General features: G+C 41.1%; 1 protein-coding gene across 3 annotated transcripts in view; it reads left to right on the top strand.

Annotated features, from left to right (window-relative positions):
* adgb (androglobin) overlaps window positions 1-21,441 on the top strand; it is a 99,341-nt gene that overhangs the window by 25,616 nt on the left and 52,284 nt on the right. For 2 of the 3 annotated variants that reach the window (XM_013138438.3, XM_020056005.2), the window contains 11 exons: window positions 2,757-2,851; window positions 3,119-3,293; window positions 3,700-3,790; window positions 5,264-5,320; window positions 8,981-9,131; window positions 16,234-16,273; window positions 17,485-17,647; window positions 17,731-17,794; window positions 18,606-18,719; window positions 19,686-19,794; window positions 20,560-20,695. In XM_013138438.3, the coding sequence (XP_012993892.2) occupies window positions 2,757-2,851; window positions 3,119-3,293; window positions 3,700-3,790; window positions 5,264-5,320; window positions 8,981-9,131; window positions 16,234-16,273; window positions 17,485-17,647; window positions 17,731-17,794; window positions 18,606-18,719; window positions 19,686-19,794; window positions 20,560-20,695 (1,195 nt within the window). The remainder of the gene's footprint in view (window positions 1-2,756; window positions 2,852-3,118; window positions 3,294-3,699; window positions 3,791-5,263; window positions 5,321-8,980; window positions 9,132-16,233; window positions 16,274-17,484; window positions 17,648-17,730; window positions 17,795-18,605; window positions 18,720-19,685; window positions 19,795-20,559; window positions 20,696-21,441) is intronic. The other variant, XM_020056004.2, reaches the window with a different exon arrangement.

Raw genomic sequence — 21,441 nt, 5'->3', positions numbered from 1 at the left:
CTTTGGTGGGTGACTATGCACGAGAGTAACCATGATTGGTCTGCGTACAGTAAAGGCAATGAGTTTCCTTATGACAGAAATCTATAAATGTTCTTGTTATTTCTGACCATTTGATAAACAAAAATGTCTATCATGCTTGAATAAATAACAACCCATTAACAAAACTGGTTAAAAAAATTATGTATTACTATAGTGGAAGTGGGGAGGGGAGTGAGTTTGAGGGACGTGTTGTGGGGTTGGGAGAGGCAGTCAGTTGCACAGGTCACATCCTGCTTCAGAGCATTTCACCCTCTTTTTATTGACTAAATAAAAGGATCTGACAAAGCCATGGTAGTCTATAGGACTGGACGATATGACTTAAAATCTAAATCACGATTAATTGAACATTTTACCTAGATTCTGATTAATGAAAGATTATCATGATTTTTGGAACACTGAAAAAGGCGCTATATGATTTATTTTTTTTATTGTTTTCAAGATATATTTATTTAGTGTGCTGAAGTAAAATATTATACCTTTTTAAATATGTTTGCAGTGGTCTCTTAATTTTAACTTTTCTGTTCCTCACTCAAACCTTCCTTTTCGATTTTTTTTCAAAGGATAGAAAAGGTGCAGCAGTCTCTTATTTTTTTTCCGGAGCTGTATTTTGGTAAACAGACAAAATAACAAAACTTGTGTCAGTGTCTAATTATTTCCAGACCTAACTGTATTTCAGACAGTATGGAGTGTAAATATGAATATTGTATTACCGTGCAGAAACATTCCATATTCTCTTTGAAAACATGAGTTCACCATCCTGCGCCCTCAAAATCTATTTTGTACCTGCTTTGGCAATGTTTTCCATGCCAATATAGCTTTTTCAATTGAGTACCCCAATATTCACCCTTCACCTCAACTCCGTGTCCACTTGATCTGACCAGTAAAAATGATGTATAATTTTCCAAGTAAAGTTACAAGAATTGTTGCTGGAGGTACAATGTGGGTTCTCCAGTGGTGCGTTGCCTCCAGTGCTGCTTCTCAATGGGTTTGATTTCGATCTACTGGTTATTTAGAGAAGACTCTCCTCTGTTTCCCCACTTTCCTGTCAAACAAGGCATACATTACATTGATTGAGAAAGATACTGTATATTATAAAATAACTCCCCCATCCAAATGACAGGGAGTGGCTCAGCCTGCTCCAGTAATAGTCCTTCTCATGCCACATGGAGCCATGTAACCAGCTATGTCCAGCATCACCCAGTGGTGAACAAAAGAACCATTGACAGGGAACCATGAAGCCAAAGCGGGTTTAATAATTTGGTGAGCCTGCAGGGCTTAAGACCTACCCCAGTCAAAGCTGAATAAAGTCTAATGGAGAACTTGGTTGAAACACACAATCTGATGAGAAATAAAGCTGTACTTGTTGACGAGGGCACTATGGTGAAATGAATAGGTAGGTTTTTAATTCATTGTCTTAATGGTACATCATAATGCTGGCGCGGTGGATGGTGGTCATCTGCTCTGGAGAATAATTTGTAACGGTTCTTTATAGTTCAAGCCCCTCTGTCATTCTCTTCATGTCTTTTATGCAGACTCCAACTCTCTATCATCTCTACCTTTTTCATAACAATAATTAATGTCTTAAAGATTTTCATGCAGTGACACACAAATCGGTACAGACCCAATAAATCTGTTGTGCCTGAGGCGCAAGCACACACACACTCAAACATTCTATTTATATCCTACATTTATCTTGTATTTTCATTTAGATTAACTTTTCACATATTTGGTGCAAGTTATCACTTCTCCATTCTGTTCTCTGTGAATGCAGCTTTTTTGAGACTCCCTCACAGAATCGTAGCCCTGCATTACTCAAATTAATGGAAGGTTAAGATCCCTGGATTACCAGGCAGCTCCTCCCACTTTTACCACAACAACCTATCCCCCCAGTCACTGTATAAAATGTACATGAAAATGAATATACTCTGTATAAATGCTAATGTCTTGTGGCCTCATGTAGCTTAGCTATGCAAGCTGCTGCCTCCGGTGCACATGTACTGCTGCAGCATGGTTTGGAATCCAACGTGCTGCTTGTTCTGTAGAAATGCTCCCCTCTATCTTTCACCATTTTCCTATCCAATAATGCATAAAATGCCTGAAAAAGTAAATATTTTTTAAACAAGATACAAATATTTGGTTTTCTCCTTAATTTCTTACACATAATCACAAATTATATAAAATCTCAGTTTAGTTGTGTGTTTTCTATGAATACAACCATTAAAACCTGAACTTGAACAAACACACTTAACTTTTTTGGATATGACACCTTTAGAATAAGTGATTCTCCTTAGAATTGCTTATATTCTCTCCTGTCATTACAGGTTCACTTTTCCCAGCTGATCCACAGGTTAAAATGTCGAGAGTTAATTGTTCAGGGTTGCACATTGAATTTCAATGTGGTTAATTTGAATTGCACATACCTGACACCCATGGCAATTAGACTTGACCTAGATCCAATACATTTATACATAGAATTTAAGACCTGGACCCATTAAACTCCTGGGTTGGTTCTTGGGATTTCTGGTCTAGTGAACCTGTGAAGAACTCCAGTTCCCCTATCTTTCACTCTCTCCATTGACATTCATTCTCTTTCTCTGTCTCACACACACACATATAATGACCCTTTCACATCCCCCATTGTTGGTGTCATGTCTCTCTAGAACTGTAAATGAATGTCCCCTGAGCTTTCTGGGTGTGTGTCTCCTCACCCTGGTCAGGTAATTCCCCCCGTCCAGCTCCAGAGGTGGTGGTGTGTGCCAGTAACCAGCCTCTACACCTTCTAGAGAAGAAGACCTCTGTACTTGGACAGATGGTACAGTTTGCCATTCATCCCAGAAAGTGCCAACCACCCAGCTGTGTTGAGAAAATATATGTACTGTATCTATGATTCTAAATGAGCCTCGACATAACCTTGCTTACTACTTTTTGAAGCATTTGCTGTGAAACCAATATCTAACTAACCCGTAGTAGCCTACATCAATGTAACATTTGCATTAACCATTAAGGACGTGGAAGAAAGATCTGACAAGCTCTCATTGCTTAGCAGTTAAAGTCTTATCTGCCTCCTGTGTTCTTCCAGGCGGATTCAGCAGAGAGGCTGAGGCACTACGGACTTTCTTGTCTCTACAGCCACCCGGTTTTGTTGACTCGTACCCGTACCTGCCCACTGGTGGCGCCCCCTAAGCCAACCCCTGTACCCAGCTGGAAACTCATACGACCCCGCAAGAAGACAATTTTCACAGATGAGCCCAAGGGTGAGAGGGAGCCTTGAGAGGTTGTAGGGACTGGTAGGAAATGATGGTATACAATGTGACCTACCCATGGGGAGTGTTTATCAATGGAATTTACTAGAATATTCCATTTTTCTCAAATTACTTCAGTAGTAGGTGCATACATATAAACAATGACATCTAAATGGTTTGTATCCAAAAACTGGAATGCTCATTTACATCATTACTGCATTGATTCTAAATGTCAGCCCAAATACATGTGGCTATGTTGAAGGGGAATGATGAGCCTGGCCGTCTGTAGGATGTAGGGGTGCCTTGACATCAGGGCAGAGTTAAGAAATAAAAAATAAATAACAGGGGAGAGCAGTTGAAATTAGAGAGGGGAAAAATACAAATGTTTACTGCCTAATGTGTGGCATTCTTTGCACAGAGCCGAAGGTGGTGAAACCAGAGCGTTTCATCGAGGTCTCCAGCCCTTTACTCTACTACCTGCAGCTGACCAACCCTGCTGCACCTGAGCTGTATGTACCTTGAACTGCTACGCCATATTGAATTGACACCATGGTTTTCAGAATGGACACACTGAGGCAATGAAGTGGTGTCATACTAGGCAAGACTCCTCCACTTGTTGAGGCTCGTTGGCACCGTGGGTGTTTGTAGTTACCGTCTTCTGACACAAACAGCTGATGAACATATATAGTGCAGTCAATGTGTATTTGGATTGTGACATGTTTTGGCTCTGTGGTCCGGCACTTTGAATTGATGATGGGGTTAGAATGTGCAGACTGTTGGGCCAGCAATGGCTTTTGGACAATTTGCTTCACAGTTGTCTCTTATTTGGCAGGTATGTTTGTTTGCATCGTTAGTGCATGCACAAGAGCGCTGTCTATGTCTTGTCATGCATTTGCATTTGGAGTTGGTTGCTGATGTCTGAGAATATGAGCATGTGAAGAAGGGTCAAATTTGAATAAATCAGAGACAAAGACAAAACATTTGACGTGACAACATTAACGGTTTGGTACATTAAGTTGAAGCAAAGCAGTGCTTAACTCAGCACTGACCTGTTAGTCCAAGGAAGACCAAAGTAAGCTTTGGGTACAGTGAACTGAAAACATTAGAATAAAAAACATGTTTAGTAATCATTGGTCAGTGACATACCAGCTGAAGTCAGGGGTCGCTCCATCACAATATCAGATTTCATACTGACTATATTAATTTCAGGTTACTCAGTTTTCATTGTGGGCTGGTCTCACAAGCATGAGGGTGCAAATCTATCCACCACCCCTGCCTCCGCTAATTTGGTTCTGTGTTTCCTTTTGTGGGGGGATCAATACTGATCAATATCTTGCTCATTGCCTATGGGGATTGCTATTATTGATGTTATGATGTTGGTATTGTTATTAGTAGTATATACACTCACCTAAAGGATTATTAGGAACACCATACTAATACTGTGTTTGACCACCTTTCGCCTTCAGAACTGCCTTAATTCTGGCATTGATTCAACAAGGTGCTGAAAGCATTCTTTAGAAATGTTGGCCCATATTGATAGGATAGCATCTTGCAGTTGATGGACATTTGTGGGATGCACATCCAGGGCACGAAGCTCCCGTTCAACCACATCCCAAAGATGCTCTATTGGGTTGAGATCTGGTGACTGTGGGGCCATTTCAGTACAGTGAACTCATTGTCATGTTCAAGAAACCAATTTGAAATGATTCAAGCTTTGTGACATGGTGCATTATCTTGCTGGAAGTAGCCATCAGAAGATGGGTACATGGTGGTTATAAAGGGATGGACATGGTCAGAAACAATGCTCAGGTAGGCCGTGGCATTTAAACGATGCCCAATTGGCACTAAGGGGCCTAAAGTGTGCCAAGAAAACATCCCCCACACCATTACACCACCACCACAGTGGTAACAAGGCATGATGGATCCATGTTCTCATTCTGTTTACGCCAAATTTTGACTCTACCATCTGAATGTCTCAACAGAAATGGAGACTCATCAGACCAGGCAACATTCTTCCAGTCTTCAACTGTCCAATTTTGGTGAGCTCGTGCAAATTGTAGCCTCTTTTTCCTATTTGTAGTGGAGATGAGTGGTACCCGGTGGGGTCTTCTGCTGTTGTAGCCCATCCGCCTCAAGGTTGTGCGTGTTGTGGCTTCACAAATGCTTTGCTGCATTCCTCGGTTGTAACGAGTGGTTATTTCAGTCAAAGTTGCTCTTCTATCAGCTTGAATCAGTCGGCCCATTCTCCTCTGTCCTCTAGCATCAACAAGGCATTTTCACCCACAGGACTGCCGCATACTGGATGTTTTTCCCTTTTCACACCATTTTTTGTAAACCCTAGAAATGGTTGTGCGTGAAAATCCCAGTAACTGAGCAGATTGTGAAATACTCAGACCGGTACCGGGATGAAATCCTCAGACCCGTGGTCAGACCTTATGCTGGTGAAGTGGGCCCTGGGTTCCTCCTGGTGCAGGACAATGTCCAGCCTTATGTGGCCAGGGTGTGCAGGCATTCCTGGATGACAAAGGCTTTGTTGCCCTTGACTGGCCCTCACGTTCCCCTGAGAACCTCTGGGACATTATGTTTCGATGCATCCGACACCGCCAAGTAGCGCCACAGACTGTCCAGGAGCAAACTGATGCCCTGATCCAGGTATCAGAGGAGATCCCCCAGGACAACAACAACCGTCTCATCAGGAGCATGCCCAAATGTTGTCAGGAATGCCTTCAGTGGGGCCATACACACTACTGAGTTACATTATGAGTTGCCGTGATGAAATTCACAGATTTTGTAACAGCCTATGATTTCAATTGTTTACTTTGATTTTTAGTGTGAGTTTGAATCCTCAATCGGTTGGTGATTTTGGTTTCCACTGATCTTTGTTATGTAATTTCTTTCTCAACTAATTACACAATGTACAGTTAAGATTTTGGTCCTTAATATATTTAAATCATCGAGACCCGATGTGTGATTTAAGCATTCCCTTAATTTTTTTGAGCAGAATATTTCTGTTAGGGAATGCCCATTTTGTGAAGGGCTCATGTGCAATGAATAAAATAGGCCTTGTGCTTATAAACACTGCAATGGTTCCGAGTTCCAAGCCAACTGAACTTAGCCCACACTTATCCATTACAAATTCTTGTTTCGGGAATGTAAAACTGTATTAAATGAAATGTGGAGAATTTCATCTCCCACTCACTGCCAGTGGACCTCCTCTAACCACCATGTTTGGTGAAAATCTAGACAGAAGCTGCTGATTTAGATATTGGATGAGACATGTGGTGTAGTCTATCGTAATATGTTTTGACAGTGCGTACGCTTGAAGTATGTAACATTTTGTATAGATACATTTAAATTGGCCCACTTCATATCTAACAAAGCCTTATATAGTGCAATGTCCCCTGTGGTTGAAGGTGAAAGTGTATTCATATGCATATATGGTTCTGGTCATACAATAGCATCCCCTATTTTCCATGTACGGTGGGGAGAACAAGTATTTGATACACTGCCAATTTAGCAGGTTTTCCCACTTACAAAGCATGTAGAAGTCTGTAATCCAGAAAATCACATTGTATGATTTTTAAGTAATTAATTTGCATTTTATTGCATGACATAAGTATTTGATACATCAGAAAAGCAGAACTAAATATTTGGTACAGAAACCTTTGTTTGCAATTACAGAGATCATACGTTTCCTGTAGTTCTTGACCAGGACTGCAGTCGTCCTGTCCCCTTGGCAGAAAAGCATCCCCAAAGAATGATGTTTTCACTTCCATGCTTCACGGTTGGGATGGTGTTTTTGGGGTTATACTCATCCTTCTTCTTCCTCCAAACACGGCGAGTGGAGTTTAGACCAAAAAGCTCTATTTTTGTCTCATCAGACGACATGGCCTTTTCCCATTCCTCCTCTGGATCATCCAGATGGTCATGGGCAAACTTCAGACTGGCCTGTACATGCGCTGGCTTGAGCAAGGGGACCTTGCGTGGGCTGCAGGATTTTAATCCAGTGTCTACAATTTTATCCCTGATGTCCCTACACAGCTCTCTGGTCTTGGCCATTGTGGAGAGGTTGGAGTCTGTTTGATTGAGTGTGTGGACAGGTGTCTTTATACAGGTAACAAGTTCAAAAAGGTGCAGTTAATACAGGTAATGAGTGGAGAACAGGAGGGCTTCTTAAAGAAAACAGATCTGTGAGATCCGGAATTCTTACTGGTTGATAGGTGATAAAATATTTATGTCATGCAATAAAATGCTAATAAATTATTTAAAAATCATACATTGTGATTTTCTTGATTTATACAGACCTCTACATGCTTTGTAAGTAGGAAAACCTGCAATATCAGCAGTGTATCAAATAATTGTTCTCCTCACTGTACATGGCCCTTAGTAGTTGGAAATGTGTTTATTTGTATGGGGAAAAACAACATAGCATTTGTTTTTGCCGGACCGTGTAAGCGGAGCCGGCCAAGAAGAGAGAATGTCTCTTACTTACTTAATTACTTACTCACTCACTCACTCACTCAAGTACTCAACTTACTTACTTACTGAGTTAGAGAAGCGGGCATGGGAACTATAGGTCCCGCGTTCTTATTTCCTTGCAGGTGAAGCAAAGCATGCATTATGAATTATTCCATATAGATTAAAATTTGCTGGCTAAAACAGTGACTACATTATAGTAAGACTGAAATAAGACAGTTTACGGTTGTTTTGTGACGGTTTCTGGTGGATTTGCACACGTTTGGGTCAGGATAGACAAACACATTTGCTGGCTACAACATACATTTGCTGGCTACAACAGTAGTTACGTTATAGTGAGCCTAAAACTGTATACGGTTATATTGCGACTATTTCTGGCATGGAAACGTTCATCTCACTAGCAATATGATTATTCCTAAGAAGTTAGTAGATACTGGTAAAGCCTATTACTGGCTAATAAGCTGTTCATACGGCAAGTGGCAAAAGCTAACAGTTCATAGACGCTTTTTGTGGTGGAGGTATACTTAATAAGAAACGTTAGTCAGTTTAACTGTATCAATATCATTCACGAATGGTCAATTAGCTGTTAAAACGGCGAGTGGCAAAAGAGGATTTGTTCAGGATAGACACAAGAGGCTATACTGACACCCTGCGAATGTAGAGCTCTGTAGTGTAGTGGTTAGCGACACAGCCTTTCACGTGGGAAATCCGGGTTTGAATCTCAAGAGGGCACTATTTTCTATTGCGGGCCGCCTGGTTTCTTGTTGTCCTTCATAATTATAACAAATTGTCTAAAATCAATGTAACAATGTAACTGTTTTAGTTTCCCAATGGAACCTGCATGTTTTTTACTTTAATAAAGGGATAAGGTTATCAGAACTTGCCAGAAAATATTTAAATGACCACAGCTTTTCCTACTTACATATAATTGTTTTCCCACCTTTATATCACACTTATCTCTTAGCTAACTAGCTAGCTAGCTCACCCACTAACCCACAGCTTCTCATGTTTTTTTTTTTTGCTGGTGCTTTTGTGAAGGACTGTGGCTTTAATTCTGTTGTTGATGTGCGATGTGTATGATGTGTGTCCACGATGTGTGTAAGGTGTCTGTTCATCTGCATTGTGTGTGTTTCACGTGACGTGTTCGTATGTTCCCATATGGTATTTTGATTTGCATGGCGTGGGTGTTCGACTGATGTGATGTATGTGACGCATGTTCCCAGGGAGTGTTACCAGAGCAGTCACAGGAAGCATTCAGGCAGCTTCACTATGGCGTCCTTCGTCGAAACAGAGGAGAGTGAGATCGGAGAGACCCCGGAGTCTGGCCGTGCACACCACAACATCAATTCACTGGACAAAGTGGACACAGCAGAGGTAGAATGGATTGAATCTGGGGCGGGGGGGGGTTCTCCTACAAGTTAGTATAATTAACGTAGCAGGTTATGCAAGTAAGGTTAAGCTTAGGGGAAAAGGTTTGAGTTATTGAAAGTGCACATTATTTATTTTTATTTCACGTAAGTGCCCTCCCCCCTCATATCCCCTCAGAGATTTTCCCTCTCTTTCAGCCCCCCATTCTCTCTCTCCCCTCCTCTCATTCTGCTAGTCTGTTTAGGATCCGTCAGGGCAACGTTCAGTCATAGCGACAATGCGAGACTCACGTCCCCTCGTCCCAATGTCACTTCTGCTGTCTCCCAGGCCACCGGTGACCAGAGGGGGATCTGTACAGAAGATTGAAAAAAAGATGGATGGAAAGAGACAGAGAGATGGGGCGAGAGAGAGAGTGAAATAAAACTGGTGATAGGGGCACATTACATAAAGGCAGAGGTTGTGTGCTCTGGCGATATAAAAAGCAGCTCAATTAAATGGAAAGTTGTCAGTGTCTATGCCTCCCAGGGGTTTCATTACACTTCACTCATCTGCTGCCACCACAGAAAGAAATAATTAATAATAATCTCCCTCTTACGTAACCATAGCCAGTTATAGAAGGGCTATCACCATATGGGCAGGGTTATTTGGTGTGTTGGTGTGTGTTTCTTTGTGTTCGGGACCATACCTAATTTGAAGTATTAACTAGCAGTTCTCAGCTGGTGGGTCACAACCTAAATTAAGGACATGGGAGGTTTTGGATGGTTTGCAGAGTTCTGAGTAAGACATTTGTTTTTTAGCTAAAACAATGATCTGGTCAGAATTTTAGTCACTAATGCAATGTAAAAAAACGTTTATATATGTACATACACTGATCAGCCGTAACATGAGCACTGTCAGGTGAAGTGAATAACACTGATAATCTTGGTATCATGGCACCTGTCAGTGGGTGGAATTTAATAGTCAGCAAGTGAATATTCTGTCTTCAGTGTTCATGTGTTAGAAGCGTAAGGATCTGAGCGACTTTGACAAGGGCCAAATTGTGATGGCTAGATGACTGGGTCTGAGCATCTCCAAAACTGCAGCCCTTGTGGGGTGTTCCACATCTGCAGTGGTCAATATCTATCAAAAGTGGTCCATTGGTCCACTGAAAGCGGTGAACTGGCGACAGGGCCATGGGAGGCCATGGCTCATTGATACATGTGGGGAGTGAAGTCTGGCTTGTGTGGTCCGATCCAACAGACGAGCTACCGTAGCTCAAATTGCTGAAAAGTTAATGCTGGTACTAATAGAAAGTGTCAGAACACCCAGTGCATCACAGTTTGTTGCGTATGGGGCTGTCAGTCAGGGTTCCCATGCTGAGCCCTGTCCACTGCTGAAAGCGCCTACAATGGACATGTGAGCATCAGAACTGGACCACGGAGCAATGAATGAAGATGGCCTGGTCTGATGAATCACATTTTCTTTTACATCACGTGGATGGCCTGGTACGTGTGCATCGCTTACCTGGAGAACACATGGCACCAGGATGCACTATGTGAAGAAGGCAAGCCGGTGGAGGTAGGGTGATGCTTTGGGCAATGTTCTCCTGGGAAACCTTGGGTCCTGCCATTCATGTGGATGTTACTTTGACACGTACCACCTACCTAAGCATTGTTGCAGACCATGTGCACCCTTTCATGGCAACAGTATTCCCTGATGGTATTGGCCTCTTTCAGCAGAATAATGCGCCCTGCCACAAAGCAAAAATAGTTCAGGAATGGTTTGAGTTGAAGGTGTTGACTTGACCTCCAAATTCTCCAGATCTCAATCCAATCGAGCATCTGTGGGATGTGCTGGACAAACAAGTCCGATCCATGGAGGCCCCACCTCATAACTTACAGGATATAAAGGATCTGCTGCTAACGTCTTGGTGCCAGATAAAATAGCATACCCTTCAGACGTCTAGTGGAGTCCATGCCTCGACGGGTCAGGGCTTGCAGAAGACCGGTGTCACTTCTAGAAGAATAAATTGAGTCGAGAGAGCACAAAGTGACGTTGAGAGAGCAGAAACACAAGCTGCGTGAGCGAAGGACCGGTCGCGCAAGAGTATTAACATTGTGAGAGCACAGATATCGTTGCGTGGAATTTCTCTGCGACTTCTGAAAATTCACCTTCGCCTTCTCGGACCCCCCGCTCTCAATTGACATGTGTTTTCACTTACGAAACTGTACATGGTACCTTAAATATGTTAGGTAGACTTATTGCTTAATCATTGCTTAATTTCTTCTTTTTGTTACAATGCCGTTGATTGGCTAATATAGAAGTCCGGGATCTATACAACTTGACCGAGTAATGGGAAATTTGAGTATTTTTAGTGATCCGGCTCACTTGGACCAGTTCACTTAAAAGAGGTGGTTCATTTTGGCTCTCAAAACGGCTCTTCGTTTTTATCACCCTTACTTGCAAATATTATTATGCACATTTTTCTAATCAGCCCAAATTTTTTCTAATGGAGCCAGAACGAAATTTGGTACCGAGTTTTGCAATAAAAATGGATGTTTTAAGTCTGCATTAACTTTTAAGTTGCATTATATGGCAAAACGTTACAAAGTTACCCGCAAGGTAGCGAATAAATTTGCATGAACAATGGTGAATCGTTGACAGGTCAGGATATGTTATTTCAGGTCATTAAAACATTCTTTAATGCGTCTTTTGAAATTGTACAACTGGGATCAACGTGAGATTGTTTTCCACACATTGGTAAAAAAGGTAAAAAAAAAACTGTAGTATTTGCGATTACCAGTTTGTGTTAGTATGGGCGTATGCTGTCACTTCCAGGTAAGATGTGCTGCATTCTCGTAATGACCAAAAACATATTTTGTGGAGATGTTGTTGGGTAATGCTGACGTTGTTTTCTCCAAAGAAATTCTAAATATCGTCTGGGTTTATTCATGTTTGCAACCGCTGTATGACGAAATGTTGAAGGTGAGGGACATTACTTTTATAAAAGGTCTACCAACATCGCTGTGTGATGACAATCTGCTACCGATTCAGAAAAACAACCTTTTAATTATTGACGATTTAATGAAAAGTGCATCAGAGAATATGGAGATGGAAAGAGTTTTCACACAATATTCACACCACCTGAGAGCAGTTTACCTAGTCCAAAACATGTTTGTTAAAGGCAAATCAAGTAGAACTTTTAACTTGAACAAAAACTACTATCTTTTTTAAAAAAAAAACAGCGATAATCAGCAGATTAGCATTTTAGGCAGACAGATATACCCCGGTCTTTCTCGATTCTTCATGGAGAGTTTTAAAGATGCAACACATCCGCCTGTCGGGGTCAGGGGTTCTGTAGAAGGCTTCAGGGGTTCACACAGTCAGTCCTTGGGTTCTTCAATCACTTGGTTGTATTCTTGATACATGTTTCGTAAATTCTTCTGACTGCTTGATAGTCACAGGCGGTCTGTCTGTTTTTATGCTGTGTTGAGGATGGTGTTAACGTAAGGCGGGGCTTCAGGGACTTACGTCAGTCGAACTGTCTGCAGTCACAATCGACCCCGCTGACATTTTCCGGAAATAGTTCCAATCTAACAGAGTCATACTCTTTCAGCCCCTCGACAACATTAAACAGTACATCTACCGTATTTATGCAGGCCTTGTTTAAACACTTTTCGAAAGGTGCCCCATAATCTGGCATTAAAAACCATTTGATCAGTCACACCAGCCTTAAACTCATGGCCTTCGGGTAATTCATAAAATGCCACCTCCAGTAGCTCTGGGTTGAAGATGTATCCACCGATCCGACCATCTTCCAATTCCCATTTCTGTGCCAACATATCCTGGTGTAGTTGATGGATTCGGGTAAAATTCTGCATCGGTTTCTTCGGGGCTGGCATGTTGATTGCATCTCTGCGGTCCATTTGCAATTTCTTACCAAATCGCTGAGCTGCGTTTAATATGTTAGCTTTCAACGGTGTTTCACCCAAAACATTGATCGCAGCACAATTCTCAATGTTTTGGAGGAAAGCCTAAAATGAAAACTGGGAAGCCTAAAATGAAACTGTTAACTGTAGTGATGGCCATGCGAGGCTTTATTAGCATTATTTTAGCAGCAGGATATTATGCTGGCAAAACTCAGATTTTCATTGTCACAACAAAAGCCATAATTGAAATGTATTAGCCATATAGTTAACAATTCAGTATGTAAAAAAACAACAGACATTGGAATGGAAATTAAACATAAAATGACAGATTAGATTGACTGACTAGATTGTTAACTATATCGGCGTATATAGTTAAAAGAAAATCTGAGTTAGCGCTGCTAGCATAATATCCTGCTGCTAGAAGAACAGCCATCACTAGTTTACTGTTATATTGCAACTATTTCTGGTGGATTTTTGAAATGATGTCTTTCTAACACTTCGCTGGCTACACGATTCTCTTGTCTTTTCACTTGACGTAAACGTCTGTTATCGTCACCTGTATTGATACAGTAGTTATTGTATCAATGTCATTCACGAATGGCTAGTAAGCTGTTAAAACGGCCAGTGGCAAAACCCATACAGTTAATAGATGCTATTTGTGGTGGTGGTAAAATGTATAAGAAAAGTTACAAAGTTTAACACAATGCGTTATGGCATCTAGCAACATATTACTGGGTAATAAGCTTTTAAAATGGCCAGTGACAAAAGCAGTTCATAGATACTATTTGTGGTGGAGGTAAACTTAATAAGAAATGTTACTCAGTTTTACACAATAGGTAGTGGTGTTTAACGAAATATTGAAACTTGACGTGATGTTAATGCATGACAAAATGAAATAATGTCAATATGCTATACAAATGGTAAGCTTTGTGGCTTAGTGGTTGATGACACAGCCTTTCACGAGACCGGTGTTTGAATCTCGAGAGGGCTGCCACAATCTAAACTTTCTATTGCGGGCCGGCTGAACTTGGCTTGCCTGGTTACTTGTTTTGTTCAATATTTTTAATTAACAGTGGGCAACATTTTGTACAACAAGTTTATTTTAATAATTGTGTTTTACAGCAAATGCCTTTTGTAAATGTCTTCTTTTAAGCCAAATGAACGGCTCTTTTTTACGTTTGCATTGTTCACCAAAAAGAGACATTCGTTTGCGAACGACCCATCACTGGAGACCAGGTGGTTTCGAGAAGACGCAGGTGAATTTTGAGAACTTGCGGAGATATTTCACACCACAATGTCTGTGCTCTCAAAATGTTTATACTCTTGCGCGACTGGTCCTTAGCTCACATGGTTTGTGTTTCTGCTCTCTCAACGTCACTTTGTGCTCTTCTCGAAGTGGCACCGGTGTGCACGCGAGTTTAGTCTTCCGCATGCGCAGCTTTATGGAGCCAAATTGAGCTCAAATATATTGACTGTAAGAAAAGAAAAACAGAACTGAAGTATTTCATAGTATGAAAAAACTAAATTCAGTCGTATGAAAAAAAAATATTCAAGCCTGGAAGAAGTGTATGCTAAAATCATTAAATGGATTTTCGCGTCCGATCTTAAAATGTCTTTATTCAAAGACGTTTTTTCCACATTCGTTTCTTCTTGCGATTACAATGGCCCAATTCCAAAAACAGACACTTTTTCTTAAATCAGCATCTCTACATACATGGCAACCATTCCATTCCAGTGTCTGATAAATTCCAACACAGCACACCTAATTTTACTTAAGACATATTAAAGCATATTTGAAAACACTATATGTTGAAAAAAATATAGGCACATTAAAAATAAATGTTTTCAAAATATATGTCAATATATAATACTTCTGTGTGGGATGGCATCAGAGTCGGTTTGCACAGCGATGCAATCTTATCTGGCTGTTCTTATGGGGATAGTATAAAAGTGGCTTTTGGGAGGATTAGATATCATACATCCTGTTCGTGTCCAAAGTAGAACCGCTTATGACCAGATGCTTAATGGCCGTGGTCAAAACTAGTGCACAAGACTGCATTTATTTACTTGGGAGTTCCGCAGATACTGTTGTCCTTCGGCACAGAAAGTTCTGTACTGGACGTGTGGAGAGTCGGACAAGGCTGCATTCACATGCCTTGCTTTAGTGACTCCTTGTGTCAGGTCGGGTGTCTGCAAGCTCAGTCGTGCCTGTTCACCACTAAATGTGCTCACTGCACAGAGCGTGTGTGTGCAGAATAATATTTCCCAGTGGCATGTGATGAAGCGCAACGTCGTCGAAGGTCACCTGTCTTTATATTATCCTCTCCCCTGAACCTGCTGGAGAATTGTTGCAATGGGGCAAGGCCATAATCACGACTGGGACATCATGCAGTTGGAAAGTGAGAGTTGTTAGACGTTTTTTTGATTGTTTGTATATTTTATTTCCTATTATATTATTGGCTTTGTGCTTCACTGCTGAGCTTACCAGTGCTTTCTTCCTTAATGAAAAAAAGAGCTGTTCAGATTGGTCAAAAGACATTAAATACATGCTTCATATTTAGTTTTTTTAAACCTCCCATTTGGAACATGATTTGTCAATGTGTTCATAAACAGAGTTACTATCTTACATTACATATCCACAATATCCCTACTTTTGAAAATGACTCCTGGAAGCATGCTACAGCATTTTCCCAGGTCAGAAAAATAACACACATGACAAACTGCTAGCTTGGCTCAAATGGGCCAGCCTCTTAGCACTTTGAGTTCCCAACAATAAGCTAGCCCTTCACCATATGAGTGACAGTTAGCAATCAGAGGGAAAGAGAGCGAGAGAGACAGCATTGACATGCTTAACTTATTTGCGCAGATCTTACTTGGTATGCATTTTTCAGGGACCTGTTTCTGGGTCTAGAACGCTACTTTTAGAACTATTGACTTAAACGTATGCATGCATCATGAAAAGGCTCTTTAGGGCCTATCTGTCTGGTGTTTCCTTTCAGATTTCTCTATGTATTTCACACTCTCCCCCTCTCTGATGTTCAAATGGAATGGGAGGATTTATACTGTCATAAAACATATAGTCACTGCTCCTTCACTGAGACATGCTTTTCCCTTTCTCTCTGTCTTTCTCTCTCGCTCCCCCCATGTTTATATCTGTTACTGTCCCCACTGTTTTTGACCTCCCCCCATCATCCCTTTAGGTTTCTGCAGAGGACGAGAAGGACAACAACACATCCAATGGTGAACACCCTCTCCGTTCTCCCCTACCATAACACAGCAGGCTACTGTGTCTGGCCCATTAGTACATCATGCTGCAGTACAATACATGTTTGATTTGTTACTATCGCCCAAAGGGACAAGAACACACGTTGGAAAATCCAAGTAGAGACGGCCGATATTGACAAAAAGTTATATTGTGAAGCCTTGAATTAATGAGAACAGAGTGAAACATTTAATGTTAATGTGCACCACCATTTTTACATTATTATTTACCATTAAAGGGGGTCTTGCAATTTGATTGTTGTAGCCATCAATTGTCCCTTTCACAATCAATCATTAACAAAATTATATAATGATATAATAACATGTTTTTGTAGTACAGGCTATTTCATGGAATGAGCAATATTAAGAAAACATCTGTGGTGAAGCGTTGGTGTTATAGTTGTCAATCATGTGCGGTTTATTGTCCCTGCTCTGAAACCAACCTATATTGAATTACTGGTACAGTAATGGCCATGTACAGTGCTGTAGAGATGTGTGTTGTCTTCTTCCCCCTTTCTCTCCTCCCTCCCTTCCTCGATTCCTCTGCTGTAAATCTTTGAAGATGCGTCCAGAACTATGTCTCATGAGAACCGGCCAATCTGGCCTCCCTCTTTCCCTCATTTAGTTGCTTAGTAACACCTGTGGTTAAAGCAACGAGACGACCGTGGCTCAGCGCAGCTCTTTACCTATAGGCTTTAAGCTCCCTCAGCATCATCATCTTTAAGTAGAACTTCACAGTTAGATGATGAATTCTATTTGTTCAAGGAGGCATTATGTAGGCGTCAGCAACATTGACCTCAGTCTCCTGCACATATGGTAATATAAGGCCCCGCCCACCACACAGCCCACTATATATAAGCAAAGAGCAAGTTCCTTGTGAGTCACATGAAAACACTGCTATTTAAATGTTAATAGCAGCACTTTACCAAAAAAGAGATAATCAAAAAACAATATCCTCCTTGATCTGATAAATTCCTTTAGTGTTGTTGAATTTAAATAAAAAAAATATTTAATTTAGCAGTACTGAACCCCATGTGTGAATTGTTGATTTATAATTAATCGCATTGGCTTAAAATTATCAAAAATCTAAAGTACATTTGTTGTATAGCTACATTTCTTGATCTGGGCCAGTTTTAGGTGCTTTCTGCTGTTTCAGTGACAGTCTAGTGTGTGACGTTACCTCCGTACAGATGCGGACATGGGTGAGTCGGCCTCAGGCTCGTCATCAGAATGTCCCAAATCGACTAAGGAGCCCGGTCTGGCACTGCAGAAGTCTCTGGGTGCCTGTGTGTCTGGGAAGCCCATGCTGCAGGAGACCTGGGTGGACCTGGATGACTTTTCCACATGCTTCCAGTAGGACTTAAGTCAATGCAGTACTGCCTCTTTCTGTCTTACAGTCTGAAGGGTTAATACTTCATATTGTTTTCTTATTTCAGGACACTTCTGGTTTTCCACAAGCCAAACACATATCCACACAATTTCCAGAAATCACATTTCAAGGTAAACTTATTCCCAAGGAAAGCTCAATATGTTTTTCAATGATTTCTCCTTTTTATTTATTTTATATAATTTTATTTTTTTGACCATTAACGTATTGAAAACCTGCTTATTTACAATGATGATCTGGCCAAAAGCATAAACATTGCAGGACAACAGTTATTTTCAAACATATGTTTGAGACCAAACCAGACCAAGTTGCTAATCTTTATGGAAGGCTGGACCCTCCCAAGCTCCCGTAAAATGATTTTCTAATAACTTGCAGCTGATTTGGTGGACGTGATTCAAATATTAGTAATTTTATGTGATTGTGAAGAAGGCAGTACTAACCTTTTCCTCATAAGGTTTATTGTTTATTTTAATTGCATAAATGGTTTCAATGAATGTGGATGGAATTTAGCTCAGAAAATTGGTTGCACCACAGCTCATTCAGTTTTGTCATAGCAAAGGGTTGAATTCTTATGCAATTAATAATTTTCTGTTTTGTATTTGTAATGAATTTAGAACAATTTGTACATTTCACTTTAACATTATGGACTTTTTTGTATCAAAACTCCAAATTTTTATTAATTCTGATTATAATAAGAGAAAAGATGAAAGAAAAATTCTGATTTCTTGTAATAAAATAATAAAATGTGAAAAACTGTGTATTCTTTCCCTGTACGTTGTCTACCAGTAGTAGGGCCTCTAGGCATGTGTACATGTACTTTGAATGTGCAATTAAAGGTGAGTCTTATCTGTAAATTGTTTGGAATAATAACTGCACGGCAGTGTTAGTAAATGGAATTGCACGTCTTGATTCTGTCATCACCAGAGCACTGCCTTGTCCAAAATGTCGGCCACAGCCGGTAAGTGCCCTCTGCACTCAACCCACTCTGCAGCTGGGCCTTTACGCCATCCCGGCTCCTCTGATGCTCTTCACATTCAGGTATAAAACACACATGCACAGCTTATAGGAAAATATTGTACAGCGAAGGTACTTGCTGCTTTACCTGTCTTGGTGGCCTGTAGCCCAATGTAGTCGGTGTCCCAGCTCTGAAGGCACCGTTTGATTTGTATTGCCTAAGAGTGTGTTGAATTCAATTGTTTGATGCCACCTCCCTTTCCAAACTGAATGTGTGTTCCCTAATGTCACTCACTTACCTTGCGCACCTGTCTGTTTCTAGATAATTGGCTTTGCATCTGGGAAACGTGGGAAGGGGAACTGATTGTATACTCTGATATATTCATGTTTGGGTTTGGTGGGGAGGCACACAGCACTGCACATGAGGTTGTTATAAGCCTGCAGGATGGCAGCCACCACCCCACCGTCTCTGGTGGCCTATGAGTGCGTGGATACTTGGGGCATTGAAGAAGACTTCTCTTCTTTCATTAGGGGCACGTCTTTTTTTCTGTCGCTCGCTCCGGGACTCCATCTCCTCGGCTTATTACCATTCATCTCCCTTCGTATTCAGTTTTGTCTTTCTCTCTCTGCATTCCTTCTCTATTGCCCTGTTTTACTCCTTTGCAGGGTCCTTATTGTTCTGTTTCTCTGTTTCTCTCTCTGTCTATGTGTCTCTCTGTCTCTCACACTATGCTTTCTATTTCCCTGTTTTCTTCTCCATTTAATCCTCTTCACCCTTTAACAGTTTTCTTTGTGCACCCCTACATGTTGATGAGGTCTGACTCTGTTATGTTTTTTATCTATGTGATATGTCTGTGTGTCTGGTTATGTCTGTTTGGTGTGTCTTGTGTGTATGTCTGTCTGACGTGTGTGTGTGTGTCTTGTATGGCTGTTTGGCATGTTTGTCTGTCTGGTATTTTTGTCTCTCTTTGTCCGTCTTTGTGATATGTTGGTCTATCTGTTTTTTGGCCGGTGTGTCTGTGTGTCTCATCTGTCTGTTGGCCTGCCCAGTCTCCAGTTGAGTGGGGCTTTCACTACCTGTTGGTGGACAACCTGCAGCCTTCCCACATCCTCATCAGCTTTTCTGCTCTGGTGCACTGGGGAGAGAAAGACGATGAGAGTAAGAGCTTGACACACACCCTCACACACAGACCACACGTCTCTATAATCACAACTTCAGATGGGTGACATATTAAAGGAAAAACCTGAATAAATAAGTGGTCGATCATAACAAATGCAGATGCTTGCATGATACAATTATTAAATTAGCATCCTATCGTGCTCTGTGGCATTTATAAAAATGCTGAGCAGGTCCAGTTGACCTTGATTTTGTATCACGATGGCAAGAGGAAAGGGTCTTAGTGACTATGAAAGATCATTATTACTATAAGTGACTTTGAAACATCAAGATTATAAGAAGTTCATTATTGGGGCATCAATGGCACAATTCATTTTGAACGGTAAGGGGAATAAGGGGAATGAGTGTGAAAATAGAGTGAAAATAAGTTTAATGAGTGTGAAAATAAGGGGAATCATATGTTATGGCCTTTGCATTCAGCAGATCTCAACACACTTGGACACCTATGGGGTTAGACAGCGCTATCACCACCATCATCAAAACACCAAATGAGGAAACATATCTTTTGAAATAAGTGTTTCATCCTTCCGGTACAGTTCCAGAGACTTGTAGAATCTATGCCAAGGCGTAATTAAGCAATTTTTGTGGTTTGTGGTGGTCCAACACCTTTCTAAGACACTTTATTTTGTTTTATCCTTTAATTTGTCACCAGTCTATAACTAGGTAAGACTAAAAGTTGCCACTATAATATATCAACAGCACTTCTTTGTTGTTAAACTAAATGTGTTAATCTCTCTCTCCATGTAGAAAAGGAGAGTGCAGTTTTCAGGTCTGGGGCCCTAATAGCGAAGCCCTACTCTTGGAAGAGTATCCGGTGTGAGCTCCCTGTCTTTCACATCAAGACTACCACTTGCAAGGCTGCCCTGCTGACGCTTCCCCCTGGGTAAGACCCTGTGCCTCCTGTGGCTTTCCAGCACCAGCCATTTATACAAACCCCCCGCCCCACAGATCCCCAGCACTCTGAGGCCGTAACATGGGGTTTCAGTTATGGATGTTTGGATATGGAATTGAGATAATCTTTACCCATTTTTCTTTGGTCAACATTTTTGGATATCCAATTCGCAATTACAGCCTCGCCTGGTTGCGACCATTCCGCAGCAGGTCGACAATGAAGACTTGCATATCTTTCTGATGCATACCTTGCCAAGACGTTTTGCTTTTTTATGCACTATGTGCTTAACCAGGACAATAACCCCACAATGGCTCCCACCGTTATCGTAACAGCTGTAATTTTCACATTTACAATATTGAAAGTTGACATTCTTGCTACAAATATTTGTCTTCCTTGAAGGCAGATATTATGTGATTGGTTTACACATTGATGAGGACGTTGCTTACGTCACAAGTCACCAAACTGTAGTTGAAATTTAAACAGTTAAGGTTTGATAAGGGTTGAGTTGAAGGTTGAGGGTGGATCAAATGTTTTCTCTGAGCTTACTGAAAAGTTTGAAATGTCAGTTCCAAACGTTCAAATAATTTCTGGTTTGGGGGCAGATCTTTCTCCAGAACAAGCTTCATTACAAAAGAAATCTGCCTGCTACAATACAGGAGACACGATGCATATGGAAAATGGAAAACTTTGTTCTGTGGAGATATCTTACACAGCTGCTCTGACACTCAGAGGCTGTC

Source organism: Esox lucius, chromosome 18 (genome assembly GCF_011004845.1).
Source record: "Esox lucius isolate fEsoLuc1 chromosome 18, fEsoLuc1.pri, whole genome shotgun sequence".
Taxonomy (NCBI): domain Eukaryota; kingdom Metazoa; phylum Chordata; class Actinopteri; order Esociformes; family Esocidae; genus Esox; species Esox lucius.
The sequence above is the reverse complement of the archived record's forward strand: the minus strand, read 5'-3'. Positions and strand labels throughout refer to the sequence as shown.